Source organism: Lemur catta, chromosome 4, assembly GCF_020740605.2.
Source record: "Lemur catta isolate mLemCat1 chromosome 4, mLemCat1.pri, whole genome shotgun sequence".
Taxonomy (NCBI): domain Eukaryota; kingdom Metazoa; phylum Chordata; class Mammalia; order Primates; family Lemuridae; genus Lemur; species Lemur catta.
Genome location: NC_059131.1, coordinates 57,571,727 through 57,586,781, shown reverse-complemented (window position 1 = coordinate 57,586,781; position 15,055 = coordinate 57,571,727). Strand labels below are relative to the sequence as shown.

Here is a 15,055-nt window from a genome sequence, read left to right as displayed (position 1 = left end):
GTGCCAGTAAAAGGTAGAAATGGTTCAGATCAGGGACAAATGATAGAAGTGGAAAAGAGACTTTTCCTCTTCATTTGTTCCTTCGTAATTTCTCAAAATCTTATTTTCCTGTCATTTCCTGAAATTTTTCTTAAACTATTGGTAACCTGTTTATTAGACAAAGATTTTGCCCTCCTCTCTTCCCATTTTCCATGATATTTTGGCAGTATTTAATATCATTGGGGAAGGAAATTGGATTAGAAATCCAGGGGGTATTTTACTCCTTCCTGACTAAGAGAACATGTAACTAGGGATTGTCCTATGGGACATGGGCTGGGACCCAGTAATGCTGTGGAAGGACCACCTACCTGTACAGTTAGTCACATATGCCCCTCTGCCATTTTTTGGCCATGAGAATGGGGCAAGTCATTTGATCTCTGAGACTCAGTTCTGTCACCAGTAGAGTGAAGATGATGGAATCTGTTTTGGCTACAACACAGGTTCATTTTTGAAGGAGATAGTGAAATACATGTATTAGTGTATACAGTTTAATTTGTCCCAGAGAAGGCCCTAAGAACCAGACTTATTTTTCTATCTCTTAACTTACTCAGTTTCCCTTCCCATTTCCCCAGTTCTGTTAATGTTTTTATCATCATTCTTACATTTTTCTTGCTTGAAAACTCCTGAGTTTGTTTGTTCATTTACTTATTCATGCATTTGTTGATCCATCCATTTATCCTTGCGACATTTGAGTTACTACTGTGTGCAAGTCACCATTGGTGTACCCTTACAATAATTATGAAGGCAATACCTACAATTTGTTGAGCACACATTCTCTGCCAGCCATTGTGCTAAATGCTCTACTTAAATCTTACTTAATCCTAACAGCATCCCTGTGAGGTAACATTATTTCCTTCTTTTTGCATCATAGGTAACTAGGGCCCAGAAAGTTAAATATCTTGCCCAGAGTCATACAGGCAAGGGAATAACGGAACGAAAGCTTTATCCCTGTCTGGAGCCCATGCAGTTCTGCTACCTCTTTCCTTGTGTCTGATCTATAGGGCCTTCTCAGGGTTTTTTGATACTATCTCTGAATTGTCCTCTTTCTTCTTCTCCCTCTCACGAGCTTGGTTCACACCCTCCTCACTGCATGTTCATTATTTCAGCAGCCTCCTTGCTGTTACCCTTGTCTTTGCCAAGTTGCTCCTGCCTCCACTTCATGCCGCAGGTGCCACCAGTTTGGTCTTCCTGAAATAGTTTTCGCTACGCAGTCACCTGCTCAGGAATGAGACTGGCTTCCAGTTGTTATTGGATCAAGTCCACCTGTCTCTGCTGGATGTCAAACTCCTCGCCTATCCATACTTACCTCCTAGTACATCTCAATGTTAATGTATTTATTTATTCAATAAATATTTGACTAAGGGCTATTGGATCATAAAGAGGAAAAATTGTGGACTCTCCTTCAAAAGGCTTATAGTTTGATAGAAGAAATCCAGAATTCTTCACTTCAGCTAAGTTAATCTTCTTTAATATTCCCTAGTCAAGCAAAATTATTTCTGACTCTATTCATACTGTGCTCACAACTTATAATGCTTTTGTGGCCTTTCCTCTCCACATATAAAATAAAAATTTCCGTAACTTAAGACATAATTACGTACCCCTTTTCTTTCTAGTTCACCTTCTCCTGTCTATAATTCCTTATAATATTTATTGTCTAGACATTTTAAGATTTATATATTAATACCATCTAGTGTCATGTCAGATAATAATTCTTTGCATTTCTATAACTTCTGGAATTTTTATAAAGTACTTTTATGTGCTTTATCTTATTTGAACCTCATAATACTAATGTAGGTATAGCAGATAATGTTCCCATTTTATGGGAGAATAAACAGCCTCCAAGAAGTTAGGTGACTGTTTATACCTATGTGGCAAGTGAGTTATGAGGCTATTCTTAGATTTGAGCTCTTCTGAATTTTTGAAGGCAATGTGGTCTAGGGAAAGAACATAGCCTTGGAAGGCCAGAGATGTGTGTCGTAATGGTGAGGAGCAGTAGAAAGCACAGAGGGATCTGGGTCAGGTTGGTTCTTGTTTTGGCTCTGCTCCTCACAATCTATGTAACTTCAAGAAAGTTGCTTAGTTCTCTAAGCCTTTGTTTCCTTGTCAGCATTATCCCTGGCCTACCTCTCTATCAGGTTCTTGTATTGAACACGTACAATACTGACATTGTTCTTAGCTAACTTTTATTGAGCACTTACTAAATACCAAACACTTTTCTAAATGTTTTACATGGATTATCCTCGCTAATCCTCACAACACCTCTTTGAGATATGTTCTTTGTTATTTTCCAATTGGCAGATGAGGAAATTGAGGAATAGAGATATTAAGTAACTAGACCAAGTTTATGTAGCTACCAAGTAGTAAAGCCAGGAAAGCAGAATGAGTCTAGAACCAGTACTCAGCCATGGTACTATAAAATGATGTTTTTAAAGGTACCCTGTAGACCTTTAAAAGTGCTCTGAACATGTGAGGTCCAGGCTGCAAGGACCTGCGTGGCCCTGCCCACGTGTGTGCTGGTGAATAGGGAGGGGAGGAGACAACATGGAGATTTTGCAGAGGAGGAGAGAAATGGTTTCCTAGGGAGTCTGGGCAGGATTGAAGATATGGAAAGGCCATGTTTCAGGCTGTGGGATATCATTCTACTGTTGGGCTACCTGGCCTGCCTTAGAAAGAGGGCAGAGCGGGGGAAATCACTGTTCTGTCAGTGAGGGAAGTGCCGTGCAGAAAACACAGATATCCCGAGGCCTGGGGGATCTAGATCTATACTGGACCCTGTGGAGCCATAGGTCAGACCCCAGTCCAACCTTGTTGGCTACTTAAGGGGCAGGGACCCTGGCCTGTTGGTTCGTAGCCCATGATAGATGGGTAAGTAAATGAATTGCTATAGTCACATAGCTCCTTGGAAACCTCTCACTATAATGCATAATCTCATTAGATTAAAAAAATAATTAAAAAAGTAATACATGGTTATTAAAGAGTTTTTGTGAAACACAGAAATATAGAAAATAAAACATCTGATTGGGTCTGTGATGCTAGGAGGCAAGGCCCAGACAGAGTACAGGGGGCAGGTGACTGAGGTGGACTGGGTCTTGTGCTACAAGGGAAAGTGGAGCTCTTTGCTTTTGTCCACTGCCTTTAGTAATCCAGTTGAATCTGATACTCTTGGGTTTCAGAACCTCGCCCCTTATAGCAACCAGAAGGGATAAAGAGTGACTGTGGTAACTTTGGCCAGCATAGAGGGGTATGAGGTACCTGGCTTGCTTTGTTATGTGTATGAAGTTGCCTCCATTGCTACCCTTCCTTTGCTGTTTATTGGGCAGGGCCTGGCTCCTCTGGCCCAGTGTGAGATTGAAATCCAGACCCTAATCACATGAATTTGGACCCTGAGTCCAGAGTTTAGAGAGGGGAGCAAGAGAGAAGAACACCAGAAAGAGGTTGAGAGACCCTTATTTTGGCTGTGTGGAGGCCCTAGGCAGCTGATTATTTTGAAATGTTACTTGATGCTTGTGGGCCTGCTGAGGCCTTATATCCTGGGGGTAGCGGGGACAGTGATGGTGAGAGGGTGCAGAGTAGGAGGAATCATCAGGACTGTGCTTCCAGCCCTAGGGCAGTGTACGCTGGAGGTGTGTGCTGAGGGTCTGTGATGTGGGCCCAGCCCTTAGTCCCTGGCCCAGGTGAAGCAGCGGGGCACTAGGACCCAGAGGCTAGCACGGTCCCTGACAAGTCTAGAGCAGCACTAGCGCAGAGTGAGACTCATCAGCTGGCAAGCAGGATTCGGTGTCTCTGGTTCAGGAATCCTCGGGCAGCAGAAGGGGACTTGCTTCTCAGCCCCCATCATTGCCCCCACCCCTAGCCCTGTAGGCCACCGAGTAAGGCCCATGGACTGGGGAGGGCCGTGCCTGACGACTCCTGTGTCTGTCCATGAGGGCCCAGTGCCCTGACCCTCCTGCCTAGGTTTCTACCTTTTCTCTCTGTCTTTGGCCAGCTGGGGGAGGGGGTAGAGGCCGGGTGAGCAACATGGCCCAGAGCAAGAGGCACGTGTACAGCCGGGTAAGTGGCCCTAATCTGGGGTGGCCCTGGGAGGGCTGCTGGAGAAGGCCTGGGTGCCTGTGGACATCATTGCTGTGGGGGCTGGGGAGATAGGCTGGAACTCAGCTGGGCGCACTCCCAGTCTGTGTGTCTAAGGAGCCCTCGAAGCCCTGATGGTGTTAGGCTGGACACCTAGCCTAACACCTTAACTTGAAGGCCTGGAGGGAGGCACAATTGTGAGCCTCTGAAAAGGTGAGGCCTAAGAGAGCCATTTGTACCACAGGGAATACAAGTGACAGTGGAAAGGGAAACAGGTTCCCAGGGTTGGGCCCTAAATGGGGACTGGCAAGACCTGACCTCTAACTCTAATTGGCCCTCAAGCCAGGGGTTCCTGACAGCTGCCAGACTGTCTTGGGGACTCAGAATGGGGTCGTTGGGTCAGAAAGGCCTTATAGTGAAGCTTTTCTTTAGAGCTGCTTTGTTGTTTGTCACTTGCTTTCTCTCTCTTCTGAGATTGAATTTGTACCTACTATGTGTCCACCTGGTTCTGAGAGGCTTATTGGGGTTGAGAAATGGGGAGAGTCTCTGACTTTGGGTCTTGCCTTGATGTCACTGGCAATTCCTTTTATTGTCAGATCCATGAGAGCCACCCTGCTGTCTCAGGTGTGGTTTGGGGTCCTGGAGCCCCTGGAAACTGTATCCTCACCTTCCTCGATGAGCTCTTTGGGGAGGGGAATTAGAGAATGACAGGTTGGGAGGTGTCCTGGCTCTGGCAGGTCTCCCTTCTGAAGCTAAATGGGGGATATCAGAAGGGAGCCCTGTGGAATCTGTAGGACCATGGTATCACATCTTTATGTCTCATTCATCTATTCCTCCAAGGCCCCTGATTTATGGAGTTGTTATTGCTAAAAATGGCTTAGGTGTGATTTTCTTCTAAACCATGGGCCTATTTGGGACCTAATTTCGTATTGTGTTCTGTCATCACGGGTGTGTCAGAAGCTGAGAGATGCCCAAGGACAGTGTCTTAGTCTGTTCCTTTGCCTTGCCCATCTATGGAGTGATAAACATACATTTGGACTGCCGGGCAGTGTCTAGGAGACAGAGTGAGGGACAGATCTTAGGTATCTGATTTACTTGGGCCTGTGTTTTTCTCTTTATAGCAACATAGCATGGGGGAAAGATCTCCTAAGCTTGAGGGTAGAGAGTTGACAGAACAGGACTCCAGCTAGAAAGAAAGGAGTTGAATGTTTGAATGGGCTACAGTGAGACATCCAGGAGTGTCGTGGTGGGTATGTGATGGGGTGGGAGGAGTCAGATCAGGAAGGCATGGTGTTAACTTGAAGGCCTGGAGGGAGGCACAGTTGTGAGCCTCTGAAAAGGTGAGGCCTAAGGGAGCCATTTGAACCACAGGGAATACAGGTGACAGTAGGAGGGGAAACAAGATTCTGTAGGGTCTCCCACTGAATCCACCTGTCTTCCTAGCTCAGGTTCCTGAGTCAGGGCATTGGGCTGTGGGAAGCCTGGTCTAAACTGAGTTATTTGCTTGAACTTAATTTATCTCCTGAGAGGAGAATTAAGGAGGCAGTGCTCCTGAGAAAGCAACCATGTGGTGACATTCACAGATTGATCAATGAATTCTGATTTGTTATAAAATTTAAATATAAGTTCCTAAAAATTCTAGCAGATTCCAGAGGAATTTGGAGAAGTCTTAGAAGATAATATCACGGACGTTTTTCAAGGAGGAATTTGGGGCTCCACCTCACCCTGAGAATAAGATTCAGGGAACTGACTTCTGGTACTTAGTCCAGAATCCTGGCTGGGGCAGTTCTGCGTTAGGGTGCCACCCTTGACCTGAGGCCTCTGACTGTGTGTGTTTGCATATGTCTTTCTTGCAGACGCCCAGTGGCAGCAGGATGAGTGCAGAGGCCAGCGCCCGGCCTCTGAGAGTGGGCTCCCGTGTGGAGGTGATTGGAAAAGGCCACCGAGGCACTGTGGCCTATGTGGGAGCCACACTCTTTGCCACCGGCAAATGGGTAGGCGTGATCCTGGATGAAGCAAAGGGCAAGAATGATGGAACTGTCCAAGGCAGGAAGTACTTCACTTGTGATGAAGGGCATGGCATCTTTGTGCGCCAATCCCAGGTACTCACACCCTGCTTCTGTGTCTATATGTGAGTGTACGTGCATGTATCTGTTGCACGTGCAGTAGATGTGTTGGTACTTCCTTTTCCTGGGCATGGGCATAAGCCTCTGGTTGGGAGAGTGGGAAGTAGCTGGGGAGGGAAGATTGGAGATCCATCCTTAGGGAAGCTGCCCTGTACTCCTGGCTTGCTTGGAGACCAGGGAGTGGCCCATGTTACAGCCATTCTTGATCTGGCTGTATTGAATCTATTCTGTGGCCTCAGATCCAGGTATTTGAAGATGGAGCAGATACTACTTCCCCAGAGACACCTGATTCTTCTGCCTCAAAAGTCCTCAAAAGAGGTAACAACCACCCACTTAAGTTGCCGCCACACATCCAGGAGTCCCCAGGACTTCTCTCCATAACATGGAGCCACAGTGGACCCTGAGATTTTTTTCCATCACTACCATATTCCCTTGTTATATATCGCCCTACCCCACCATGATGTTCTCTGCCCCTACCCCTCTATACAAGCACACACTTTGTTTCTGTTTGCTTTCACAGAGGGAACTGATACAGCTGCGAAGACTAGCAAACTGGTGAGTGGTTTGGGGGTGGGAGGCGGAGCAATAGAGGGAGGGGAAGGAGAACAAGAGGAGGGCTACCCAGGCAGGTAGAAGCAGTAGGTGAATCTAAACTGAGTTAGCCTTCTATTCTCTCCAGCCTCCCTGAGAAGGAAGCTGACCGGGTATGAGTTGCTGTATTATAGTTATAGTAAAGGTGGTAGCAGGGAAAAACTCTTAGGCTCCACAAGTTCAGGGTCAAATGGTGTTGAGTTGGGGGTGACAGGAATGACAGATCTGACCCCAGTAGTATAGCCAACTTTCTACCTTTTGGTATCCAAAGATGCTAATGTTTAAAGGGTCTGAGGGTAGGGATAAGGAAGAAGGTAGAGGAAAAAGGAGCTCTCCTATTGACAAGTGAATGGCAAGGAGCTGGGCCCTCTGTTACCTTTTTTTAGGCTGTATGCAGAGGGCCCTTCCTAGCTCCCCTCTGTCACTCTGTGCAGGGTGTGTGAGGTGGGGCTCCAGACTGCAGCTTCTCTGGGCCAGGGTGTGGACATCCTGGAAGCTGAACCTTGAGGAAACCCTCATCTCTCTTGTCCAGGGCTTGGCAGTGACCTGACTCCCCCTCTTACCTGTGTATGCCTAAGTTGGTCTTAACACCTACGCTCAGGATGTCTGGCCAGCTAATACAATATGATGTCTGTTCTCTAACTCTGCCCTTTCCTACTCCTCATGCAGCGGGGACTGAAGCCTAAGAAGGTGGTGTGTTTACTATTTGTACCTGGGTGGGTGAGGGCTGTGAGCCCCCTCCCCAGCTGTCCTGCATGTCCTTGGGCTGCTGCATGTTTGTGTGTGTGACCTTGGGGCTGGGATGACCAGAGGAAATGGCAGCCTTGGCTTTCAGAGTTCCTTTGAAGTGTGCGAGGACATCGTGCTCAGTGTCCAGGCCTAGGTAGCACTCATTAGTGACAATTTCCCCCTGCCCCAAGACTCCAGGTCATAGATTCCCCAATCAAAGACTATAAGCATTTGACTATAAATAGCAGCAGCATGAAATAGAGCATATACTGGGTTACTGTGGGTTCTCACTTAGCCCGAGCTTGAGGGGCCATGGGAGTGTAGACTGGGGAATGGAAATGGGGAAAGTACCAAGTGAGATGGTCGTGCAAGGAGATAGGAGGTCAGGGAGCAGAGCACAGGAAGAACAGTCCCGAATTGGAAAGCCTGAGTCTTTTTGTGCCTGCCTCTGGGTGGGTGCTGCCATAAACACTCACCCCCACTCTGCCCTATCAGCCTTTCCCTGCCTTCTCCTTCCTCTGGTGGTGTGCCTGAGGCCCACCTCCTACCCCTTGCAGCCTTCCATCAACTGTCATTGGAGTGGGGCTCAACTGTGCCACCCCCCTTCTTAAACTCTTAAATTGCTGCCATGGCCACTTCCTCACACCAGCCCCTGCCATGGACCTCTGCCCAAGCTTTCTCCGACCTGCATGTGCCTGTCCGACCTGTACCTACTGTGCTATATGTACAATACTGTGATTTCCTTGTTGCCAGCCTGTCTCAGGCCTTTGTGACATTGCATGGAGAGCTGCTGGATTGGGGCAGTTGGAGGGGAGAGGAAAACATCTTCTTTTAGACCCCTGATTGATGATGGGTCCTCACTTTGGAGTCATGCCATGGTAGAGAGGACATGCCGATACTCGCTTTGGGGCCTGGCTCTGGGTGGGGATGGGGATGTAAGGAAAACAATGGTATAAAGGTTGCTGGGCCCATTCCAGGGTCATAAAAACTTGGCTTTGTCCCTTGATTATTGTCTCCTGTTGGGGCTCCCATCTCACCTTGGACCACTGAATAGAGAAGAGCATGAAACTATAGTCTGATATCTATGGAGAAGTTCTGGCCATAGCCTGACCTGACCCTGGGCTGGGCCCTATGTAGTGCCCAAATCCTGGGGCTTTGGCAGCTACCTGAAGAAATATGTCAAAGCCCAGCCTAGGCTGCCCGTGCTGCTTTTCTGTACTCACGGTGGAAAGTGTCAGTCAAGTAGCTGAATGCCCCCTGCCCCCCTAGTCTTCCTCACCAATGATTCTCCCAAAGCAGATCACTTAGTATAGGGCCCCTGCTCTCACCCTTGTGGAACAGGAAGCAAGTTCTAGAGCAAAAGAGCATGCTTTGAAAGGGAGGGCAGAAGAGAACCTGGATATCTCAGCTAAGTGCTCAGTTCTTTCTGGAAGCCCTTTAGAGACAGACTTTAACCTGTTCACAATCAGGGGATGGTTGGGAGAGAAGCCCACCCACTGTCATTAGAGCTGCTGCTACCCAGATGGAATGTTTGTTAGAGTTTCTTAATCACTATGTATGCTCCTCAGAGCCAAAGCCTGTTGCTGAAGGGGCGCTCTAGATGTGTGTGCCAGATAAGAGACCATAAGGATGTTGCCAGTGTGTATAAAAGACAAGTAGAGTTGATGGGGTTGTGGGGGCCACAGAGTGTAAGTATTCGACTAATGCAGCAGGGAGGCCCTGTGTCCCCGTGCAGGATGCCCTGGATCCATAAGGTGTCATGTCTGGGATGGCTCCTGGCCTAGTTTTTTGGAGCAAGCTCTTGGGAGTGGGCAAGGGAGGGGAGAGAGGAGCCAGAACCTGTGCTTTGGAGGAAGCATCAAGGCAGGCTCTGCGCATGACTTTGTCCAGTCAGAAGAGGAGGAGGAGCCAGCAGAGCACTGGGCGGTTGCTAGGTGACTGAGGAGCAGTGGCTCCACCCCCACGGAGCAGAGGAGGGTGGGTGCATGACGTCAGGTGGAGCTGGTGCTGCGGCCACTGAGGCTGCCATCAGCCTAAGCTGGCGAACTGGGCCAGGCGCCGCTCCGCCCCGGTGCCTGCCGGAGACTGGTGGTCCCGCTGCGCATCTGCAGGGGCCTCTGTCGGAGCGGCAGCCCTTTGCAGGCTGGGAAGCTGCTGCACCGGGAAGCTGAGGCTGCATTGTTGGGATTTGATGCACTAATCTCCTGTCTCCGCCGCCTTTCCCTCTGTTCGGTCTCTTTCCCTCCCTCCCTTCGTCTGTCCTTCCTCCGTGTGTTTGTCTATCCTCCTCTGTCCCTCCTTCTCTTTCCTCTCCTTGCTTTCTTTGGTTTTCTGCAATGATGAGACAGGCACCGACAGCCCGAAAGGTACTCTTGCTTGCTCTGGTCCTGCTGCCAGGTTGCCAGGGCAATGGTGGCAGCAGGCGGTGGGGGTGGGGGCTGATCGACTTCATCTGTCTACCTGGTTGGGGGAGGAGGGGGATGATGGAGGTGGGGGACAGGGAGAGGTGCGTGTCACTGCCATGCCCCACGCCCTGAGCATTTGCTTCCTGCCCTGCCTGCTTTTGGCTCTGAGTCTGTGTTCCAGGCCTTGTACCCAGTGGCCTCAAAGGCTTGGGCTTCAGGCAGCCTCCACTGCAAACTGGCTCTGGGAGAGTTTCCTGTGGTAGAACCTGGGGAGGCTGGCTCAGGTGTCCCAGTGCCTCTAGCAGGCCTGCCTACCTCACTCAGCCTTTGCTAGAATGCCTCTTGGTTGTTCTCCCAGCATCTCCCTTCCCCCAGAGTTTGTATCAGGGTGCTTTACCAGGGTGGGATGGAGACCCTAGAATAGTTTTGACCAACAGCTATGGAAGCTTAGCCTAGGAGATTAGTCTCCTTGGGCTTAGTGTATCCTGAAAATAGGGCCCAAGCCAAATCTTGTCTTTGCCAGAGCAATGAGACACTGGGTAGCAAGAACATTCTTTGGGAGTTAGCATTAGTTGTCCATTTACCACTTTGCAGTAACCTGAAGGGTTTCCGGATTTGGTTTAAGGCAATAGTTTCTCTATGCTGCTGCCCACCCCCACCTCCTTTCGTACAGCTGGGTGGGGTTATTTTGCTGAGCTCTGGGCCTCTGCTAATGCAATATTCATGGTCCTGACACCTGAGCCCTCTGCTCTAGGGATGGGGACTGCTGCAGGATCTGGTCATGGAGAAGGGGCTTGGGGATAGGGAGGACAGCAGCATTTTTCTGTCTTAGGGACCTTATCTCCCACTTCTGTGCTTATATGACTCTTGTCACATAAGGTTTCTAGGGAGTGCTCTATGGAGTCTAGCACTTGAAGGAAGAGGCTGACCTGGGAAAGTCCTTGGGAGTGGTGGCTGGGCGGGGCCTCTGGCTCTGGGCTGGAGTGGGAGAGGTTGTTCACAGAAGGACTGGTCTCTGGAGACCCTCTCACCAGCTGCTGCCACTGGTCTCCTGTGGCTCAGCCTAGGAGACAGACTTCTGGGATTTCTAGGGTATCTGAAGGGGTGAGGCCTGGCAGGGTTGGTCAAAAGTGGGGGCAGGAACTAAGGAGAACTGGAGTTTCTGGGATCCTGGAGTAGGAATGCAATGATTCAGTGGAGGGAGAAGGGGATGGGATGTGGGAGTGGGTAGCTGACTGTAGCCCCATCCTTGTTACTTCTTTTGCTCTCATTGCTGTCCCTTTTGCTGTCTGTCTTTCTGCCATTATCCTTTCTTTCCTGACTACTTCTCCTCTGGCTCCTGTTTCCTGTCCAGACCACAACTCGGCGGCCCAAGGTGAGAAAAAACAGGCCCCTCTGTGCAAGCCACTGCTGAGTGTACACACACATTTTAGGCATTTGCATGTACATGGGCATGTGTATGATCAAGTAAAAGTTGGTCATAGTGTATCCTAGGTTTTCTTTGAGGGGGAAGAGGGGTTGGGGTGATGACAGGCCTCTTCTGGGAAAATGAGTTTTGACTTTTAGGAGGTTGTCTAAGCCAGTAGCTTGAATGCAAAAGAGAATGAGTGGGGTTGTGGTTAATCAAAGCAGGCTTTCTTGAACAAGGGAATTTTGACCATTTTTGAGGGGAGGGATTGGAAGAGAGGTTAAGAACATGGTAGTGTAGGCTGGGCGCGGTGGCTCACGCCTGTAATCCTAACACTCTGGGAGGCTGAGGCAGGAGGATCGCTTGAGGAGTCAGGAGTTCGAGACCAGCCTCAGCAAGAGTGAGACCCTGTCTCTACTAAAAAATAGAAAGACATTAACTGGACAACTAAAAATACATAGAAAAAGTAAGCGAGGCATGGTGGTGCATGCTTGTAGTCCCAGCTCCTCTGGAGGCTGAGGCAGGAAGATTGCTTGAGCCCAGGAGTTTGAGGTTGCTGTGAGCTAGGCTAACGCCACAGCACACAGCACTCTAGCCCTGGCAACAGAGTAAGACTCTGTCTCAAAAAAAAAAAAAAAAGAACATGGTAGTGTAAAATGTCAGTGGAAAAGGAGGTAAGTGTGTCTGTGAAAGGCTTTGGGCGTGGGTATCTGTGGATAGCACATGGTCTCTGAGTGTCAGCCCACTGGGAGAGCTTTCAGGCTCAGCACTGCTAGGAAGGGCCTCAGGCACCAGGGTTGGGGCGTCAGGGCAGCTCCTCCCCATGTCCCATAGGGGCCTGGGTACTGTTGCCTGATTAGAGCTCCTTTGTCTTGGGGGAGGAAAATGATAGAACGGTTGTTTCAAGGGGGAGTCAAGGGGTACAGCTTTCACCTTGGCCCTTTTACCTACAGGGTCCCCTGAAATAGACCAAGGGGAGGGAGATTTCAGCTTGACTCCCAAAGAGGAGGGAGGGCCTAACGGGTAGAGAGCCTGGCACCTCCACTTTTAGCCCAGCCTTCTCTGGGAGTGACATTGTGGTGCTTTTTTCCCCTGGGGGAGGAGGGCACAGACCTGGAGCAAGGATAGGACTGGGAGTATTAAGAAATTGCTAGAATGATCATAAGTGGGTCATGAGGGGGGGTTCTGGGAAGTAAGGGATTCTGCTCTAAAGGGCAGTGCCAGAGCTGGGAGGAATGTGGGGTCAGTGCCAAGGGAGGAGCCTTATAATCTTATGTCTTCCCCCATCCTTTCCTCCCTCGCTCCTCTGCCTCCCTCCGTCCTCCCCCTGTCCTTTGTCACTTTCTTTCTCTGACTCTCTGTGTCATTTTCTCTCTCCCGTCCACTCTGTTTCTCCATTCTCACTGTGCTTTGATACTCTCTGCTTTTTCCCTTCTCTGTGTCCTTCCCTTGCCATATTTTCATATTCTGTCTCTCTCCCCTTTGCCACCCCCATCTTTTGTTCTCTTTCTGGTCTGCACCTCCCCTCTCTGAATAGCCCACCCGCCCAGCCAGTACTGGGGTGTCTGGGGCCAGTAGTTCTCTGGGCCCCTCTGGCTCAGCATCAGCAGGTGAGCTGAGCAGCAGTGAGCCCAGCACCCCAGCTCAGACTCCTCTGGCAGCACCCATCATCCCCACGCCGGTTCTCACTTCTCCTGGAGCAGCCCCACCGCTTCCTTCTCCCTCCAAGGTAAGGACTGGGGTTGGAGTGAAGGAGAATCAAGACACCATGAGGCCTGTGACTTGAAAATTTCCAGGGTTGGCAAAGACCCAGAACTTGGATCATAAAGGGTGGGAACATAGTATATGGATATCTTGCTCCTGACTGAGCTACCCTTTCTTTTCCTGCCCCTCTCCTGTACTTTTCCCATACACACTGTGCCATGGTTTCCTCTCAAAATGTTTGCACACCACTTGCTTTTGACCCTGGGGCTGGGGTGAAGTTTGCACACATTCTTGTCTTGGTTGGAGGAAGGGGTGGGCTGTGCATAGACTGCAGGGCCTCTCCTTTGCAGGAGGAGGAGGGGCTGAGGGCCCAGGTGCGGGACCTAGAGGAAAAACTGGAGACCCTGCGTCTGAAACGGGCGGAAGACAAGGCAAAGCTGAAAGAGCTGGAGAAACACAAGATCCAGCTGGAGCAGGTGCAGGAATGGAAGAGCAAAATGCAGGAGCAGCAGGCAGACCTGCAGCGGCGCCTCAAAGAGGCGCGGAAGGTGGGACTCAGGATGAAGGGGGTGGCTGGGGAGGCTGAGAGACCCAAGGAAGTGTGCCAGAAACTAGACTGAAGCTGGAGCCTGGAACACCCTGTGAGAAAGGGTGGCATGGCGCGTCTCTGTGCTCATACCCCTCCTACCTCTGCCCCGTCCTCAGGAAGCCAAGGAGGCCCTGGAGGCAAAGGAACGCTACATGGAAGAGATGGCTGACACTGCTGATGCCATTGAGATGGCCACTCTGGACAAGGAAATGGCTGAAGAGCGGGCCGAGTCTCTGCAGCAGGAGGTGGAGGCGCTGAAGGAGCATGTGGATGAGCTCACCACTGACTTGGAGATCCTCAAGGCCGAGATTGAAGAGAAGGGTAAGGGGCCAGGAGCTGCTGGGGGCCAAATGGTGGGTGAGAACCAGGCCTGAAAGTGTTAATGGTCTTCCCTAGGCTCAGATGGGGCTGCATCCAGTTATCAGCTCAAGCAGCTCGAGGAGCAGAATGCCCGCCTGAAGGATGCGCTGGTGAGGTAGGGCTGTCTTCACTGCTTGGCTCTGGCACTCATTCTCCTATCTCCAAATGTGTTAGAGCACCCATTGCCCAGTGACTCTGACACATGTTCTCCTTCTGTCTTCCCACTTCCCCACAGGATGCGGGATCTTTCTTCCTCGGAGAAGCAGGAGCACGTGAAGCTCCAGAAGCTCATGGAAAAGAAGAACCAAGAGCTAGAAGTTGTGAGGCAACAGCGGGAGCGTCTGCAGGAGGAGCTGAGCCAGGCAGAGAGCACCATTGATGAGCTTAAGGAGCAGGTCTGGGGAGCCCAGCCCCTCACCCGGAATCCCCCTACCTGATTCTCCTAATGATGCCTCCTCTTTCTAGGCACCTGCCAGCAGCCCTTCTCTTCTTTCCCTCCCTGGAACACAGGTGGATGCTGCTCTGGGTGCTGAGGAGATGGTGGAGATGCTGACAGACCGAAACCTGAATCTGGAGGAGAAAGTGCGGGAGTTGAGGGAGACTGTGGGGGACTTGGTAAGAGAAGAGCAGACCTGTGACTTCTGACCGTAACAGGGTTTTCTGAAGGGACCTGCTGAGAGAGGGAGTGACATATGATCCCTGAACTTTGAGCAGGGTGTATGGTGAGGGGACCCATCCTGGCCTTGCTACCCTGACCCTGCCTTTCCTTTGCTTCAACTACCTGTGGTGTCCCAGGAAGCAATGAATGAGATGAACGATGAGCTGCAGGAGAACGCACGCGAGACAGAACTGGAGCTGCGGGAGCAGCTGGACATGGCTGGTGCTCGAGTGCGCGAGGCCCAGAAGCGTGTGGAGGCAGCCCAGGAGACAGTTGCAGACTACCAACAAACCATCAAGAAGTACCGCCAGCTGACTGCCCATCTGCAGGTGCCTGCCCATCCCCTGATCGCTGCCCCCGATCATGCCAGGACTCCCT

At 50.3% G+C, this 15,055-nt stretch overlaps 1 protein-coding gene across 3 annotated transcripts in view; it reads left to right on the top strand.

Annotated features, from left to right (window-relative positions):
• DCTN1 (dynactin subunit 1) overlaps positions 1 to 15,055 on the top strand; it is a 30,599-nt gene that overhangs the window by 7,551 nt on the left and 7,993 nt on the right. Inside the window, exons 2-12 of one of the 3 annotated variants that reach the window (XM_045549899.1) lie at positions 5,964 to 6,209; positions 6,473 to 6,551; positions 6,754 to 6,788; positions 11,313 to 11,333; positions 12,904 to 13,095; positions 13,421 to 13,618; positions 13,776 to 13,980; positions 14,056 to 14,134; positions 14,255 to 14,414; positions 14,530 to 14,634; positions 14,815 to 15,006. In XM_045549899.1, coding sequence (XP_045405855.1) covers positions 5,982 to 6,209; positions 6,473 to 6,551; positions 6,754 to 6,788; positions 11,313 to 11,333; positions 12,904 to 13,095; positions 13,421 to 13,618; positions 13,776 to 13,980; positions 14,056 to 14,134; positions 14,255 to 14,414; positions 14,530 to 14,634; positions 14,815 to 15,006 — 1,494 coding nt within the window. In that variant the 5' untranslated portion in view covers positions 5,964 to 5,981. Of the gene's footprint in view, positions 1 to 5,963; positions 6,210 to 6,472; positions 6,552 to 6,753; positions 6,789 to 6,832; positions 9,920 to 11,312; positions 11,334 to 12,903; positions 13,096 to 13,420; positions 13,619 to 13,775; positions 13,981 to 14,055; positions 14,135 to 14,254; positions 14,415 to 14,529; positions 14,635 to 14,814; positions 15,007 to 15,055 lie in introns of those variants that run through there. The other 2 variants (XM_045549900.1, XM_045549901.1) reach the window with 2 other exon arrangements.